This window comes from Acinonyx jubatus, chromosome B1 (genome assembly GCF_027475565.1).
Source record: "Acinonyx jubatus isolate Ajub_Pintada_27869175 chromosome B1, VMU_Ajub_asm_v1.0, whole genome shotgun sequence".
In the NCBI taxonomy this organism is placed as follows: domain Eukaryota; kingdom Metazoa; phylum Chordata; class Mammalia; order Carnivora; family Felidae; genus Acinonyx; species Acinonyx jubatus.
The window spans coordinates 145,057,750-145,076,803 of NC_069382.1; the positions used below are offsets into that span (position 1 = coordinate 145,057,750).

At 35.3% G+C, this 19,054-nt stretch overlaps 1 protein-coding gene across 1 annotated transcript in view; it reads right to left on the reverse strand.

Moving 5' to 3' along the window:
• The window catches only part of DCK (deoxycytidine kinase), a 33,182-nt gene that overhangs the window by 9,050 nt on the left and 5,078 nt on the right, over nt 1–19,054 (reverse strand). Inside the window, exon 2 of the mRNA XM_015081901.3 lies at nt 17,867–17,982. Within this exon, the coding sequence (XP_014937387.2) occupies nt 17,867–17,982 (116 nt within the window). The remainder of the gene's footprint in view (nt 1–17,866; nt 17,983–19,054) is intronic.

Sequence of the window (19,054 nt, forward strand, 5' to 3'; positions counted from 1 at the left end):
AGCATTTTTTTACAGAACTAGAACAAACAATCCTAAAATTTAAATGGAACCACAAAAGACCCTGAATAGCCAAAGCAATCAGGAGATAGAAAAACAAAGCTGTAAGTATTTGCCTGTGTTGCCTTAGCCCTCTGGCCAATTTAGTAGTCTATAAATTTTAGCAAGCACCTTTAGCTGAGTGATCAATTAACTAAAACTTTCTTGGTATATCTATAGATCCTGTATTGTTTCCTAGAAAAACCCTGAAGGAAACTCTCTTGTACAACCTCTCCCCCCACTGCCCCAGGCATTGTGATAACATCTGTAGCTGGCACCACTGAATGTGCATGCATGCAATCAAGAAGTATTACAGATCATTGTGCTCCCCTTTTACTGATTAACTGCCCTAAAATTCCTTTAAAAATCTTTGGGCCAGGTAGAAACCTCAGAATTGGTTTTTGGACAAGGGTCCACGGTCTCCCCAGGTGGTGGGCCGCCTGAATAAAACTCATATTCCTTTCCAACCAAAACTCGTCTCTTGAGCATTGGCTTTTTGTGCAACAAGTATCTGAACTTGGGTTTTTCAGTAACAGCATCACAATCTCACACTTCAAGGTATACTACAAAGCTGTAGTAATCAAAACAGTATGGTAGTGGCACAAGAACAGATATACACATCAATGGAACAGAACAGAGAGCCCAGAAATGACCCCATGTTTATATGGTCAATTAATCTATGACAAAGGAGGCAAGAATATACAATGGAGAAAAAGCCATCTCTTCAATAAATCATGTTGGGAAAACTGGACAGCTACATGTAAATGAATGAAACTGGACCACTTTCTAACACCATACACAAAAATAAACTCAAAATGGATTAAAGCCCTAAATGTGAGATCAGAAACCATAAAACTACCTAAAAGAGAACACAGGCAATGATTTCTCTGACATCAGCCACAGCAACATTTTCTGAGATACATTTCCAAAGGCAAGGGAAACAAAAGCAAAAATAAACTATTGGGACTACACCAAAATAAAAAGAAAGCAAAGGAAACCATCAATGAAACAAAAAGACAACCTATTGAAAGATATTTGTAATGATATTTGAAGATATTTGCAAATGATACATCCATCTGATAAGGGCTTAGTACCCAAAATATATAAAGAACTCATACAACTCAACAACAAAAAAGAATCTGATCAAAAAATAGACAAAGGACCTAAATAGACATTTTTCCAAAGAAGACATACAGATGGCCAAAAGACACATGAGAAGATGCTCAACATCACTAATCATCAGGGAAATATAAATCAAAACCACAAGCAGATATCACCTTACACCTATTGGAAAGGCTAAAATAAAGAAACAATTACAAGGACGCCTGGGTGGCTCAGTTGGTTGAGCACCTGACTCTTGATTTCAGCTCAGGATTTTGGCTGAGGTCATGATCCCAGGGTCATGGGATTGGGCCCTCTGTTGGGCTCCACACTGACCCTGAAGCCTGCTTAAGATTCTCTCTCTCTGGAGAAAAAAAAAAAAAAAAAAAAGGAAAAAAAAGACAATAACAAGTGGTTGAGGATGTGGAGAAAAAGGAATCCTTGTATACTATAGATGGGAACGTAAATTGGTATCACCGCTGTGGAAAACAGCAGGGAGGTTCTTCAAAAACTTAAAAATAGAATTACCATATGACCCAGTAATTCTACTGGGCATTTACTAAAAGAAAACAAAAATACTGATTCAAAATGATACATGCATCCTTCTGTTTACTGCAGCATTATTTACAATAGCCAAGGTATGAAAACAACCTAAGTGTCCATGGACAGATGAATGGATAAGGAAAATGTGATGTGTGTATATATACATGTATGTGTACACACATATAAAAAAATGTATATATATACACACACATACACACACAAATGTATATGTACAATGGAATATTACACAGCTATAAAAAAGGATGAGACTGCCATTTGTGACAACATACATGGACCTAGATGGTATTATGTTAAATGAAATAAATCAGAGAAAGATGATTTATATTTATATGATTTCACTCATATGTGGAATCAGGAAAAAAAAAATTAAAAAAAAAAACCAAAAAGCAGAATCAGACCTATAAATGCAGAGAATAAAATGATGGTTGCCAGAGGGAAGGAGGACCAGGGACGGGCAAAATAGGTGAAGAGGAGTGGGAAGTACAGGTTTCCAGTTATGGAATGAGTAAGTCATGGGAATAAAAGGCACAGCAGAGGGAATATAGTCAATGATACTGTAATAGCATTGTATGGTGACAGACAGTAGTACACTTGTGGTGAGTGTGTATAAGATATAGATTTGTTGAATCACTATCCATACAACTGAAACTAACGTAACATTAAATTTTTAATGTGGAAACCAAGCAATACTGTGCCTGTATTTTATCTCACTAAAAATCACCTAGGGCCAATCACACATGCTTCCATTAAGCGGGACATATACTCTCCAGTTTATGAGCCACTGCCATTCTCTGTTTATCAGCCCCTGCCAATCTCACAGCAGGCCTGATTTATTTGTTTAGTTACCTGGTCCCTTTAGGTATTTTAGACCCCAATCTTCTAATAAAACAGAACAGGTCCTCCCTAAAATTTTGTGATTTAATAACCACATTGTTAGAACCAATATTTTCAGTGTTAAGAAAAAAATGTATAATAAAAAATAAAGTAAAATCTCTGTAATCTTACATTTGAATTTGAAATAGCATCCAGAACTCATGAATTATTTTCCTTCCTATAAAATATAATTCCCCTAGCTCTGTCCACCAAAAGGCCTATCAATAATGACAACCTTGTAGGAATGAATATAAATGTCACCCAGATTATGATCTCTAAATACCATTTCCCACTGAAAGGAACTAGGGTCACATTCCTTATTCATGTCTGGAGAAATAAATGTATAAGATGAGCTTAACACATCTTGTTTCAGGAAATAAGTAAACGATCAAAATCTCCTGAGGCTGTGCCAAAGGCAAGAGAGCCAACGTCAAAGGGCTTCAATTTGTCAAAAGATAGGACAACTATGAATGTCCAAAAGGAATGATGAAGGAAGGGAAGACAAAAACTGTAAATTCAAATCTAAAGAAAACCAGAAAACAAAAACCCAAACTCTCTAATCATCTTTGGAAGTTGCTAGGGTACCAATTAATTATTCTGGAAATTTGCATATAAAGAGGAAAAAATATCAAAAATTTTATTCTGGCCCTTTCTATACAAATGTTATTTAAGGTTAATGAAAGAGTAGATGAAGGAACAGGTCTTCTTTACTGAAGAATCCCAACTAACAGGCTTGATTATTAGAATATCATCTTTTGCAACTCCAAATGATATACTGGATTAGGGCAACAATTAGCAACAGATCCTAAAATCATTAGAGAAAAGCTAATATGGAATTTTATGGTGTATGAATTAGGCTAACAAAACCTGAAAAGACTGATTGATTTTACCATCACAAAAGACATCCTCCTGGTGGAATGTGAAAGAAAGTACACATAGTCACCTAAGAAATTTAGCCAAAAAAAGAACTAAAACCAAATCTAATCAAGGCTCTACAGATCTAACTACAAATTCACAGGAAATACAGAGATTGAGAAACATGTTAAACTATGCCACAGAGATGCACTCAGCCAAGACCAGAAAAAGGGATGCTGTACAAGGACAAATGACCCAATTTCTTCAACTAATAAACTACAAAGAAAAAAGAGGAAGAGGAACCAACAGAGTACAATTTAAAAGGCATATCAACCAAATGTAACATGTAACAAGTGTAACGTTGACTCTTGATATTAATAAACTATAAGAAAACTATGAGACAATAGAGAACTATGAACACAAACTGGATGTAATGACACAGTGGAATTACTAATCTTTTAGATGCAGTTTTTTTCAAGAAATCTTTTTATCTAGAGTTTCTTCTGAGTCTTTCATTTCTACAGATGTATCTATTATCTAGAACAGAGGTTCTGAAGGTGTGGTAGGGGAATGCCTAAGAAGTCCCTGAGATCCTTGCAGGGGTCTACAAGAAAACAAAAACAATTTTATTTTATTTGTTTATTTAAAAAAATTTGTTTAATGTTTATTCATTCATGGGGGGGGGGGGGGAGGGTGGGAGACACAGAATCGGAAGCAGGTTCCAGGCTCTGAGCTGTCAGCACAGGGTCCCACGCAGGGCTCGAACTCACAAACTGTGAGATCATGACCTGAGCTGAAGTTGGATACTTAACCGACTGAGCCACCCAAGCGGCCTGGAAAAAAAATGATTTTAATAACAAATATACCTTATTCCATTCTCATTCTCTCATGAATGTATAATTTTCCAGTAACTATATAACATGTGATAAAATTGCAATAGTCTAAACGTAAAAGCAGATTTAAGAATTCTGGTTTGCTATTAAGTCGGGCATTAAAGACATGTACAAAATATAAAACAATGCCACTTTTCTCACTAAATTTTTTTTTGGAAAATAGTTATGGCACATATGTTAACATGTAATGGGTTCAGTACTACAGTTTTTATTTTTTATTTTTTTTTCAGTACTTGGTTTTTAAATGAATTAACTGATAATTTTTTAAGTGTTTCAAGTTATAGTTTTAATATGGTAAATATTGATAGACCTACTTAAAAGTCTTTGGTTCCTCAATAATCATTACATATATATATATATTTGTTTAGTTAAATAAAGTAATATTAGCTTTTAAATGAAGTTGTCTTGGAGCACCTGGGTGGCTCAGTTAGTTAAGTGTCCAACTTCAGCTCAGGTCACGATCTCATGGTTGGCGGGTTTGGGCCCCACGTTGGGCTCTGTGCTGACAGCTCAGAGCCTGGAGCCTGCTTCCAATTCTGTGTCTCCCTCTCTCCACCCTTCCCTCGCTTGTGCTCTCAAAAATAAATAAATGTTAAAAAAAAATTTTAATAAAATAAAATAAACGATGGGGGCACCTGGGTGGCTCAGTCGGTTAAGCACTGGACTTCAGCTCAGGTCATGACCTCACAGTTCATGGGTCTGGGCCCCACATCAGGCTCTGGGCTAACAGCTCAGAGCCTGGAGCCTGCTTCAGATTCTTTGTCTCCCTCTCTCTCTCGGATCCTTCTCAGCTCACATTCTGCCTCTCTCTCTCTCTCTCTCTCTTTCTCAAAAATAAATAAACATCAAGAAAAAAAATTTTTTAATGAATAAATGATAGTTTTATATCTTAAAATAATTAAGAATTCACAGGATTAATCTGTTCAATAAGCAATTTACTGCCTAAAAACTTCCCATATATAGTATCTACTTCAAATGTCTCTATTAAATAATGTGACAATATAGTCACATATTCTGTGTAATAAGTACAAATAATATAGAAAAATGTCCAATTAAATTCCTAATTTTAAATTACCATAAAAATTTAACCTCATTAATATAATCAGTGAATTTGAAAAATACCTATCAGGGTTATTTCAAAGTCTAGTGCTCTCTGGAGAAAATAAAATTGAGCCAACTACTTGACAAGTGATTTAAATGGTGAATTTGTGTAGGCCACTTTCCTTGTGCCTGAGAAAAAAGGCAAATAAAGCCTTGAAATTACTGTGTAGCTAATCTAGCTATAGTTAACTAAAATGAACAAGAGACTGACAGAACTAGATATGATCAGAAAAGAGATGGAACAAGATCCTGAAGAATACGTATATATAGACTTGTTAACACCAATTCCATGAGAATCAACTAAAATTAGAAAAAGGAACATTTAGATCCAAATTTTAAAGTGTGATTTTGTTCCATAATCAATGGACATTCACAGCTTACTTAAATAAGTTTTCAAAAATGTTAAATAAATTCACACTGATAAAGGTAAATGTACTCTTGACATAACCCTAAACTTTGGAGTGAAGGCAATCACACATTTCCACATAATACTCTGTGATCATAATTACAAATCAAATGCTGGATAGATTTAGTCATGACTTGACCCAACAGATAAAAATCTTGTTTTTGCAAATTGTTAACTCAATTTCTAAATGGGATTACTTCACTCCTACTCAAGCTTTTGACAAAAACATGTATGAATATGACATTCTGTAACTATAAATTTTAAAATTCTTCTCAACTATTTGATCTCTGGAAGCAGTAAAATTATTTACTGCTCTTACAAAATATCACAAAAGTTTACTACTAAAACGTTTCAATGCTTTGCTCAGATCTCTGGCCTAGCACCTACTCTGCACAAAGTACTATGTGTTTAAATAATTAAATAGGCAAGGTCATCTTAGGTCCCTTCTGGTATTCCTCTCACACTTAAAAACTCCCAATACCTAGGTAGTATCTATTTGCTAATCTCTCTCCAACCACAGTCTCCACTAAAATACTCTATATAGGAGCACCTGGGCAGCTCAGTTGGTTACGCGTCCGACTCTTGATTTCAGTTCAGGTCATGATCTCACGGTTCAGAGCATCGAGCCCTGCATCAGGCTCTGCGCTGACAGATTCCCCTTCTCTCCCTCTCTCTACCCTTCCCCTGCTCAGGCTCTCGCTCTCTCAAAATAAATAAATAAACTTAAAAAAATAAAATATTCTATATAATCACATTGTAATTAGAGTTTTATATAGTCGGATTAAGGTAGTTTACATGAAGGGATATCTAATTCAATATGTGCATTTTTAAAAGAGACTTGGTATTCTAAATGAATCTCTAACTTGTAAAATACATAGGAAATAGTTTTGAGCATCCGAGGACCACTACTATAGTCAAAGTCAGTAAACCCTACCTTTCCTTGCTTTCCATATCAAAATAAGAGAATGAAGAGAAAGAAGCAACTGAAATTTCTTCCTTTTAGTGACAATATTCTTTGTTTCACAGTCATAGAATACATTAGAATACTATAATATTAGAATTGTCAGGTTAAGAAAGAAAAAATAGGGGCACCTGGGTGACTCAGTCAGTTAAGAATCTGATTTTGGTTGAGGTCATGATCTCAGTTTGTGAGTTTGAGCCCCAGTGGGGCTCTGTGCTGACAGCTCAGAGCCTGGATAGACCCTTCTTCATGTTCTGTGTCTCCCTCTCTCTCTGCCCTCTCCTGCTGTCTCTCTCTCAAAACTAAATAAACATTAAAAAAAATTTTTTAAAGAGAAAAGAAAACCCAGGACCTCCAGTTAAATTTGAACTTCAGATAAACAACAAATAATATTTTAGTACAAGAATCTCCCAAATATTGCACGTATTTTAATACAATACCTCACCTTATTATATAGTCTTTCCAACACAATGGACTTTCATTTTTGTTTTTTATTTAATTCTTACACAAGCTTGATTTTTCCTATTATCATTCCCATTTTACTGATAAAGAAAAGTTTAGAACAACTAAAGTGCTAAGATTACACAGCTAACTAATAGCAGAATTAGGGCTTACCTTCAGATTATATGTAAAATTTTACTGCAATAGCATTTAATGTAACTGAATTTCACCTACAATCTTATTACTAAGCATATCCTTCCCTTTTTAAACAGTTAAGCCCCATCCCATTTTAGGAAGGAAAATAAAACCAATTCCAATTTTATCTATAAGGAAAAGGGCAATCCCACATACCTTGGGGTAGGTCAGTCACTCTCACTTCCCTCTCTCTAAATTCCAGTGACTCAACAGTAATCCTTAAAAGGATCTACACATGCCAAATCAAACTTATAAACCTAATGCTTCCATTTACAGGAACCATATCCCACTATTATTAGTTCAACTGCAACTGCTTTAGCAAAGAAGAGCTTTTATTCATAGCCCAGAGAAGCAGAAGCCAAAACATCCTAGGAGACAAGTCCTCCCTTTGTGGACTAGGAGTGATCATTTCCCTGTCAGAAAAAAAAAGACTGAGCTCTGCCCTAACAGTTGACTATCTTGAATACTATTGTTTTCAGAAGAAAGATACTTTAATCCACCACATGCACTGTAGGATCAAATATTTATAGTCCGAGACCAAAGGAATAAATAAGGAGCTGCTTTCATAGGTCCTTATGGTTAAGGGCAAAGGATGCTTCCTCAGTCTTTCTGTAATATCAAGCTATATGAAGGCTCTTCAAAAAGTTGTATAAAGTCTTTAATCTTATATACTAACTTTTAAGAAATAAAATATAATTCCTATTCTCAATTCTAGTCCAAATAAACACCCCTGAACACTTCCTAGAAGTTCATGCTCAAAGTAGGTGGTTTTTCTCTGGGGGGAAAAAATCCACCAAGTGTAAATATTGACCTCAAAGTTTCAGTTAAGAACTAAAAACCACACAAACACATGGCACTTTGAGGCAGAATTTAAATTACATACCGCAAACCACATAATTAACTGAATCTTCTTCCCAAAATTGAAAAAAAAAGCATAAAATAGCAAGAAGTTAACTGTCAACAATAAGTCTGTTTAGAAAATACTCTTAGCACATCATCAACTGAAATAAGGGTGTAGTTAGCTGCCTTCCCAAACTGCTTAAAGAATAAATTTATTTTTATTAAATTTCATTAAAAAGGCTTTGTTAATTATAAACTGACTTTCCACTTATTCAGCATCCCCCAGGGAAAAAAAAATGTTTCATACAAAGGAATCTTTTCAGCTAAATGAAATTTATCAATTTAACCACGTTTTTAATGTATTATTTTTACAGGGAGAAAACAGTAGTATATATTTTATTTTTGTACCCTCAAAAGGATAGCATTTCAAAAACTACTCAGTAATAGACATTACTCTTAAACAACTCTATAAATACCAACTGCTGGATTTATAAAAGAAGTTAGCAATAAAGCACAAGTTTCCATTGAACACATAAAACACTAGGCACAAACTGTAGAAACTGCTATTCAATCTTACACTAAACGAGACCAAATTGGTATTACTTTTTAGTTCTTATCTAGTTTTCAGTTTATTTCCTCCTTTGATGTCAGGTCAGTGACATGACCATCTTTTAACAGTCCCTCCCTTGACAATCCTTCTAATCAGAAAATAAGTTTATCAGATTGTGTCAAAAGTATTACGCAAATACTCTTTGAATAAGCCACATTAATTTTAATGCATAATTTTGTGACCTCCATTTGGTCCACTCAGATGATTGGTTTCCTTCCTTATTCTCAGCTTATTTGTGTGTGCCTTATCAACTATTACAAACATTCCCTCTTAGGGCGCCTGTGTGGCTCAGTTGGTTGAGTGTCCACCTCTTGATTTCAGCTTAGGTCATGATCTCACAATTCGTGATAGAGGCCCTCGTTGGACTCTGTGCTGACAGCACAGAGCCTGCTTGGGATTCTCTCTCCCTCTCTGTCCCTAACCACACCCCCTCAAAATAAATAAACCTAAAAAAAAAAAAAATTCCTCTTAAAAGAAAAGGTAGTTAAATTTGTGTTTTTAAAGCACACTTTCGTCATGTATTGTCATTCAGGTTTGGCAGACATAAAATAATTTGGTAAACTTTTGACCAATCAACAAGCATTTTCTCTTAACCAAACTTTCTCTACCTTTCTTGTATGTCAGCTACTCCTTCAGAGAGGGTCTATGAGTGGACCAAAAAAAATAAGCATATACCTACAATGAGGAAAAAAAAACAAAAAACAAACCTCTCCAACAAAACAGAAATATCAGGTCACATTACATTTCTTTGAGTACTGAAACCAGCTTTTAGGCACACTTCCCCAGTTCTTCAGAAAGGTGGCAGATGATTGTAGTTGTTTATTTTAAAGCAATTGAACTTCAAAAATAGTTTCAGGGGGGAAAAAGTGACATAGAGTAATGAAGAAATAAAAAAATAATAAAGTGAAACAGAGTCTCTAGGTTTTCTCCCTTTGTACATTAAATTAACCAGAAAAATAATTTAGTATCAACTTTTCATGAGTTACAGTTGATTACATGATTGGTGCTGGTATTTATTTAGAAGCAAAGTAGACTCCCTGCTTAATCCTAACATATTATTTTTTTTTTAACATATATTTATTTTGAGAGAGAGTGTGTGCTTGTACTGGCCAGAGCAGGGGAGGGGCAGAGAGAGAAGGAGAGAGAATCCCAAGCAGGCTCCGCACTGTCAGGGCAGAGCCTGGGGGGCTCAAACTCACAAACCCTGAGATCATGACCTGAGGCAAAGTCAAGAGTCGGGCGCTTAACCAACTAAGCCACCCAGGCGTCCCCTAACATATCATTTAAAGAAGTGTCTTCACTTTGCTAAAGGAATTACATATATTTGGTGCTAATGAAGAGGAGCAGGGTGGGAGTGGTATCCATGTATATATGGAATTCTCTGCAGTATAAATAGTAATTCAAAACTCAAAATTTAATTCTTGGATTAGTACGCTCTATTCCTGGTTACATTGTCCCTGGCATGTTTTTAGAAAACGAATGTGCTTAGGAATGTGAGCCAAAGGGCATATTTAAGTTTTCTAAGAGTTTAGTTTTTAGAACTGAGAAGTAGAGAATAGAGAACGTCTGTTGAAGACCTCTTCCACATAAATGAATTAAACTTGGCACCGTGGGGTTTCAGTTACATTAAAAAATAAACTTAAGGTGCTCCTATCTTGAAATGTGTGTGTGGCAGACACTGCTATGTGTTCCCTAAATCCAGGTTGTTTTTCTTCTTGGACACAAACTAGGCTTTATTGACCAGCCTCCCTTGTAATTGAGTGTGGCTATGTAACTCGGTTCCAGTCAATGGAAGTAGGGCAGAAACAATGTATACCATTTCCAGGCTTCACTCTAAAAACCTCTGGAATGTGATGCTTTTCTCTCCAGCAGCTAGAAGAAGCAAAGAAAACCAAGAGCCTAGAGCAGAGGCTCTCAAATTCAGCTCCAGGGGTAACAAAGTATGGTCCCCATACAGCAACAGCACCATCACTTGAGAACTTGTGAGACATGCAAATTTTCAGCACCAACCCCACAGCAGACCTAATAAATCAAAAACTGGGGGTAGGGCCCAAATGTGTGTTTTAAGTCTTCCAGGTCATTCTAATAAACACTAAAATTTGAAGCATGGTTCTAGAGGTTGGATGAGTCACAATTTAGAAAGGGCCTGGGTCCCTGAGTCACAGCATGGCGTGGCATCCACCAAATGGCATTTGCACTATTCTCTGAGAAATAAAATTTTATTATTTTGAACTACAGGGTTTTAAGAGCTTATCATAGCACCAAGTATTACCTTAAGTCTACCTGATACACTTCATTTATTAGAAGTGAACTTGGTTCATTTGAAAAACACTTAGGATAAATTTGCTATGCACAGAAATAACAAAAATAGGTTACGTATGTAAAATTAAATGGGCTTATTACATACTAAAAAGTTTGAAACTTTTCCTGGAGAACTTGGAGGACAATATGCTATGTGACATAAGCCAATCACAAAAGGACAAATACTGTATAATTTCAATTATACAGGGTATCTAACGTAGTCAAATTTGGGGGCACCTAGCTGGCTCCGTCAGTGGACCCTGTGACTCTTGATCTTAGGATTGTGGGTTCGAGCCCCATGTTAGGTGTAGAGACAACTTAAAAATAAAATCTTTAATAAAATAAACAAAATCTTAAAAAAATAAAACAAACCAACAAACAGTCAAATTCATAGATAGCTATAAAAGAACAAAATGGCAATTCCTAGGGGTTGAGGGAAGGGGGCAAAGGAGAGTTGTTTCATGAAATAGCTATAGTTCTTGAAGATGAAAAGGTTCTAGAGATGTTTTACAACAATGTAAATACCCTCAACACTACTGAACTGTACATTTAAAAATGGTTAAGATGGGGCACCTGGGTCGCTCAGCTGGTTGAGCATTCGACTTTGGCTCATGTCATGATCTCCTGGTTTATGAGTTTGAGCCCCACATCAGGCTCTCTGTTGTCAGCACAGAGCTGGCTTAGGATTCTCTGTACCCACCCTCTTCCTGCACCTCCCCCGCTCATTCTCTTTCTCTCAAAAATAAACATAATAAATAAAATAGTCAAGATGGTAAAATTTATGATATGTTGTTTTTGACCACAATGCAAATATTAACCACACACAAAAAAACTACACATCTCCTTTTATTTGGATTTTCCAATAAATGTAATCCCTCTTACCCAAAGTCTACTACATGAAAATAATCCAGAGAACCAATCCTGACTCATCACCTACTGATAAAAATAATAATCAGCTAGTTGCTCTAAAAATACAAATGTTTAAATTAAAACTAAATAAAAAGTCTGTAGTAGAATTTCATACAGCTTTGAAGGTGTTAGTTGTTGTCTGAGTTTAACTTTGAACCAAATTAGAAAATAAGCCAGGATATCATTTTCTAGTTTTTCAGAGTGGCTGAGAGTCAGCCCATACAAAATGTTTCCTTTTGATTCTATGCATTAAGTTTTTAACACCACAAATTGCTGGGTTTCTTGCATGCAACTATGGAGTCAAGCATAAAATACATACTAAAAATTTATCTAAAAAAACACTGTGTATCATCTATACCATATTGAGTGTAATTTTATCTGTTTTTCCCCCTCTGAAAAAGGACCCAGATAAAAAATGTGAATGGGTTAAGGTCAAATTATATTATGTAAAAGTTGACAGAACGTCTCTAGAAAGCAGCTTAGCTATATTTATTTTTAAAAGTGTAAATCCTTGGGCCTACTTAATTTCACTTTTGGAAATTTGTCTTAAAGAAGTAATCTAGAATACAGATTTAACCACAAAGATGTTTATCACATTACTAAGCAAATAGGCTATCATTTCACTATTATTAGGCATTTATATTATGTAACTACTAGTACATGCACACAATAAATTAGGCTGCCCTTAGAATTGTTTAAACTTTTAATGACATTTTTAATTGCCTTTGATATAAACATTATGGGAGGAAAAAAGAAAAGTACAAAATTATATACTGCTGTGCCAAGTAAGATCTCTAGTTTTCTCCGGGTAATAAGGTTACAGGTAAGCTTTATTTTCTTCCTTTGGTAATCTATGATATTTTAAGTTCAAACAATGAACATGTATTACTGTATAACATTTTTTTTAAATTATGTAGCTCCCCAAGTGCCAAAATTGGATATAGTAAATTATTATCTCAACTGTATATAAGATACATACAGGGTAGTGGGATTATGGATCACTTTTACTCATATCTTTAATTCTGTAACTCACTTCATGATAGAACACTTTATTATTTTGCGGAAAGCACAACTTATTGTCAAGATAAGTGAAAACCAGAAATATCAAGTAAAGATACAAAATCATTAATCTTTTAACTCTAACTGAACTTTGTAAACATTGCAAAAGAGGTGAATTAAGTTCAACCAAAAAAGATCAGAATCGACCAAATAAGATAATCGTAACATAGCCAACAAAAGTTATCAAGTGATCTCAGAAGGTATGAATAGAAGTACTTTACCAAGCATACCTAATTAATTTTCAAGAATGACTTATCAAAAAATGTTGTTATTTGAAAAACAGGTATCCCCTAAGACTTCATCTCGATAAGAAAAACATGACAGAGCAGAGATATGTCCCTAACAGTTTGTCCAACCCAAAAATAAGTTAAAAGAAAGTAAATCAAAGCTTTGGGCTGAAATAATATAAACCACCAAACAAGTGATTATTTGAAATAAACCTTCAATTCAAAGATTGAAAATCATCCGAGTGGTACCTTTAAAAATAATCTTATCAAGGGGAGGGAGGAAGAGGGGAGACAACATAATCTCTTTAGGTATTTTGCCTCATTATTTTGGTAAAATTGGTTCAGCTTATCAACAGTATAGCAACATTTCAGCCACTAGATGGCAGGTAAAAAAATAAAACAGCTAAAAAAAAGCATGCACAGCATGCAGGTGCAAATTCAGTTACTAACTAGGGGAAGAGATCAAAGGTACCAATAACCCAACGCTTCCAACTCTACAGCAACTGCCAAGAAGTGTGATTAAATGGAGAACATCCAAAGTAGGACTGGCCCTGTCCGGGATGGTTTCTAAAGACAGTCTACTTCTCAACATTGACAGCCTTCTAAGAAAACAGATTTGGACAGTCAGTGATCCATACTTTAATACCAAGAAATAGATCAGAAATGGGTCTGGAGAAGAAAGGCTCCAAGATGATGGAAGAAAATCCCATTTCTTGAGTTTAGTAGAGGTCCAGGATAAAAGAAGAAAATATCCAAAGATACAGGGAACCCATACACCACTATCCTCACATTCCACAACCTTAACCCCAAAATACTATCCCCACCCTGTCTGAAATGCCACCTAGAAGTACCAAGCACTAAGAACATAAATAGACCCCAATACACGTACAAATATAAAGCTATCCTCCAAGAATGTGCACCAAAACTCAATTAAGGTAATCAAATTGTAACATCATGGAGACATGACTAGATTATAGTAAACCGTATGACGAAACTATTTGTTAATAATATTAGGATTACTGACATAGTAGTTATAAAGGTCAATTTGGAATTTTGACTTTAGTACATGGGAAGAAAGTGCCCCTGCCCATAAACATGAGTATCAATCAGATCCATGAAACCAAGTCTTAAAATAGAGACAGATGCATCAATGTGTCAGTCTGATGACATCAATTAGGATAATATAACTAATTACCCTGGGCTCTGATTCTAAGCTTTTTTTTTTTAATTTTTTAATGTTTTTTTATTTTTGAGAGAGAGAGAGAGAGGGAGAGAGAGGAGAGAGAAAGACAGAATGGAGGGGTGGGGGCAGAGAGAGAAGGAGGCTGCAGGCTCTGAGCTGTCAGCACAGAGCCCAACGGAAGGCTTGAACTCACAGACTGAGAGATCATGACCTGAGCCGAAGTCAGGGGCTCAACCGACTGAGCCACTCAGGCGCGCCTGATTCTAAGCTTAATAGACAACCTGCTTACTATAAATCTGCCTTCCTATATATATTACTGCAATGTTTTCAACCTCTCCTCTCCAACATAACTAAAAGGGTCAATAAAATCCCAACACTAACAGTGATTTGCTAGGGCAGTCATTTTTAAGTAGGAAGCATCCCACATATTAAAATTCCCAAGGCACTGTTTGTCATTTTATAAAGCATCCCAAAACTTTGAGATTCTTAAGGGTTCCTTCCACTGGTTGAGAATTATGGGCCTGCATAGAGAACAGAATGACCTAATTCAGTGAATCTGATAATTACACTTCTCCCTACAGATTAAAATTCTGGGTACGGCAGGGGTGGCTGCCTAGGTAGTTCAGTCGGTTGAATGTCCAACTCTTCAATTTGGATTAGGTCATGATCCCAGGATAATGGGATCTCTCTCTCCCTCTGCCCCTCTCCCCTGCTTGCATGTACCCTCTCTCTCTCTAAAATTTAAAAAAAAAAAAAATTTTTTTAATAAACTTTTGGCATTTTGGTTTTTATGTATCAGTTTCTGCACCCCAGGTTAATTATATGCATACTACAAGGGAGAGATAGTTAAAGTGCTAAAGAACCAGTTACACATATTTAAAAGGAGTTTGCAGCTTATGATACTAAAACTAGAATGGGCCTTTAATGGAGGTCAACTAACCCAATCTAGCCTGACATTACTCCAATGAAAGAATCCTTTCTGTATTTCTGACATTGGTTTAATTTGTCTACTCTCTACTAACACCTGAGAATAACTGCACTGATAGCTGACCCTAGAAATGAGGGGAAAAGAGGGGTTGGTAGAACACAGGTCTTTCATTTCTAAAGGTAAGTAAACCTAAGCCAGGCACTTCAGTGAAAAAAGAGGCCACAAGACATACTTTGGGAGATAAAAATGCAGAGTGGAGCAAAGACAGAAAACTAAAGGAAAATGACAAAAGGACCTCAACAGGGACTTAACAAAATAAATCCAAACAGCAAATAAATTAATTAAATAAAGGAGCACAATCTCATTAGCAACCAAAGAAATGCAAAATTAAAAACATAAAAGACATTAAATACCCAACAGAATGACAAAAATTAGGAAGCTGGATAATACCACTTTGGAAAATAGGCATCACACAAAAACCCCACCAACCAATGATTTTACTTCTTCTTTCTAGAGAAAGTCTTGCATGTGTGCACCAGGTTTCATGTTCATAACAGGGCTGTTTTTACAACAACTAAACTAGAAATCACTAAAAAATTAATCAAAGGTATAGAATGGAAAACCAGTGATGTCTGAATATAATTGAATATTATATAGCAATGAAAACGTACAAACTACAGCTGTATGCAACAAATGAACAAATTTCATAAACTTACTAAGCAAAGAAAGCAAGAGGGAAAAAAACTGCAACCAATTGATTTTATTTATGTAACATTCAAAAACAGAAAACTAAATTTTATTTCTTAGTCATATGTTTGTGGATAATTAAATTACTTTTAGAAAGCAGAAGAATTATTATTGCAAGAGGTATTTTATGTGAGTGGTTACCCCTAGCGGCATTGTTACCCAAGGAAAGGAGATACTGTGACCGAAGGACAAACAGGGAGAATAAGAGTAATATTCTATTTCTTGACCTGGTTGATGGTTAGCTTTCAAATTGTTCTTCAAACTATACATAAGTTTCCTATACTTTTCTATAGTTATATCATATGTTAATGAAAAAATGTTGAAAGAAAAAAACAAATTTACCCACTTTAAAATTCTACTTAAGGATAATCTTACCTTCCCCCCAAAGACCAAATTGAAATATCAATTTCTTAAAACAAAAAATGGAGTCCATGGGGCACCTGGGTTGCTCAGTCAGTTGAGCATCTGACTTTGGCTCAGGTCATGATCTCACAGTTCGTGAGTTAGAACCCCACGCTGGGCTCTCTGCTATCAGCACAGAGCCCACTTCAGATCCTCTGTCTCCCTTTCTCTGCCACTCCTCTGCTCATGCTCGCTCATGCGCTCTCTCTCTCTCAAGATAAATAAACATTTTTTTAAAAAATGGAGTCCTATGGAAAGGAAGTCTCTTCAAGATTCAGTCCTGGATTATTCTAAGGATCAGAATGTTCTAAGCACACCCCTATGTTAAAGTTAACTATGCTTGGCAAATAGGTATGGGAGAAAATATTTTTGGTTATTCACAACCATATATCCTCAAATTCTACAGAGCATCCTGCTAATGATTTACATTTTAAATACTCAATTATTATTCCCAGACTCCTCATACCAACAGCTAAACTTTAAACAATAGACATTTTTGTTCAATCCTGTATCCTCAATTCTAACAAAGTAAGTTTCTACCACACATTTCCATTCTGATGATTTCTACTATGCTACTTTCAAGTTCAATTCTCATTTCTCCAGAAACAAAAGTCCTAGCAATCAGATCCCTTTCCTTCGTACACATACAATATAAAAATTTTGCCATAAAAAATGAAATCTCTGTTATTCCTTCTTTCTTATTTGCAATGTAGAATGGAAAGTGCTGGGAAATTCAAAGTTGTGTCCAGGGTGAAAGTCTGGCAAGAATGAAAAGTAAAACAAATAAGAGATAAATGCTTCTCTCTAATACATATAAAAGACTCAAAAGGTAAACTAATAAAAAAGTTATTGGGTAGTTTTTTTTGTCTTTGTTTTCTGTGTTTGCATGTTTTTAAACAAAATGTAAAAATCTACTCAAGGAATTTAATTTGCAATTAGATTTTTTGACTTTTTAATTAATTTTTAAAAACTTATAATTCTACTTGGATGCAATGAAGCACATATCTTAACTGCATCGCTCAATGAATGTTTACACACACACACACACACACACACACACGTACCTCCCCCCACACATACACACATTCATCCATATATGAAGGTGAAGAGACAGACTTAAAGCTAGATTTGAAAATTTTATTGGAAAAGGGAAAACAAACAAAAATCCAAAGGTTAAATACTACTGGTCCTCTAAAGCAAAAGAATTTTACTTTAGTTAATTTTATTTTCATACCTCACAGTCATCTTGTGCACTTTGAACATTGCACCATCTGGCAACAGGTTCAGGAACCACTTCCCAATCCTCACAGACCTGTTTAAGGATATTCACAAATGTTGTCTTCCCTGAAGCTGTTGTGACAGGAAAAGGAAAATTGAAGAAGACTTAGAAAAAAAAAAAAAAAAGCCAAAACAGTCATCAGCTTTTACAAAATTTATACTAGCAAACAATATAAAAAAACAAAAATATTCAATTTCCTAAATGTTCTCTTAGATTTGCTTTCTGAAAGGGTCCCTACCCACTGTATTATGGACACTTGTTTGTTATTGTTTTTAGTTTATCAAAGCCATGGAACAGAAGAATTTTAAACCTGGTGACATTGTAGGCAAGGTGTTACAGCAGCAAAAAGAATCCTAGTCCTAGCCTCACTTTCCTTAATCAAGTAATTAGAGACAACTTTGCGGAAAATAGTTAAAACTATTCTTCCGCTTAGTTAGATATGTGATTTTGGGCAAGTTACTGAATCTCTGTAAGCCTGTTTCTTCACAATACAATGGAAATAATAAGAATACCCTCTTTATGGAAACCACTGTGATAAACAAGCTATGAGTACAGTGACAATAACAGGCTCTTGCATTTTCAAAATTTTCCTCTCTACTTGCTCTATTTTCTCAGTTTACAAACAGGCTTACGTCCTTCCTATCTAAAACCAACTTAAAAATGGCCAAATGAACTATAAAATCAATATAAAGATGCATCCAAAACCTAGAGCTTTAGAATGAGAAATAATATGATTATATGACACTAATCATATGACACTATATGACATTAAGCCATAGTGTCTAACAGAAATTATAAAAACGTTTTTGCACAGCACCCCTATAAGCAAGCAATAGCCATGTTTTTTCTGCTTCACTTTAAAGGTTCTGTGCACTTTATCCAATCCTTAAAAAAAACATGTTGTACTTTGCTTCTCCCTGATCATTCACTAGTTTCTGAGACACCTAGGAGGGAAAATAAAGGAAATAGTTCAGGTATAATCAGGGCATATTATATTCACTACTTTAACATTACCTGGGAATACATTCCATTAAGTAGTAGGGAAAGTCTTGATCTAGAATTTAACAGGGTGTACCAATACTCCTAATGACCACCACACCCTTTCTATCTTAAGTCACCAAATGTGGTTTATATTAGGCATCT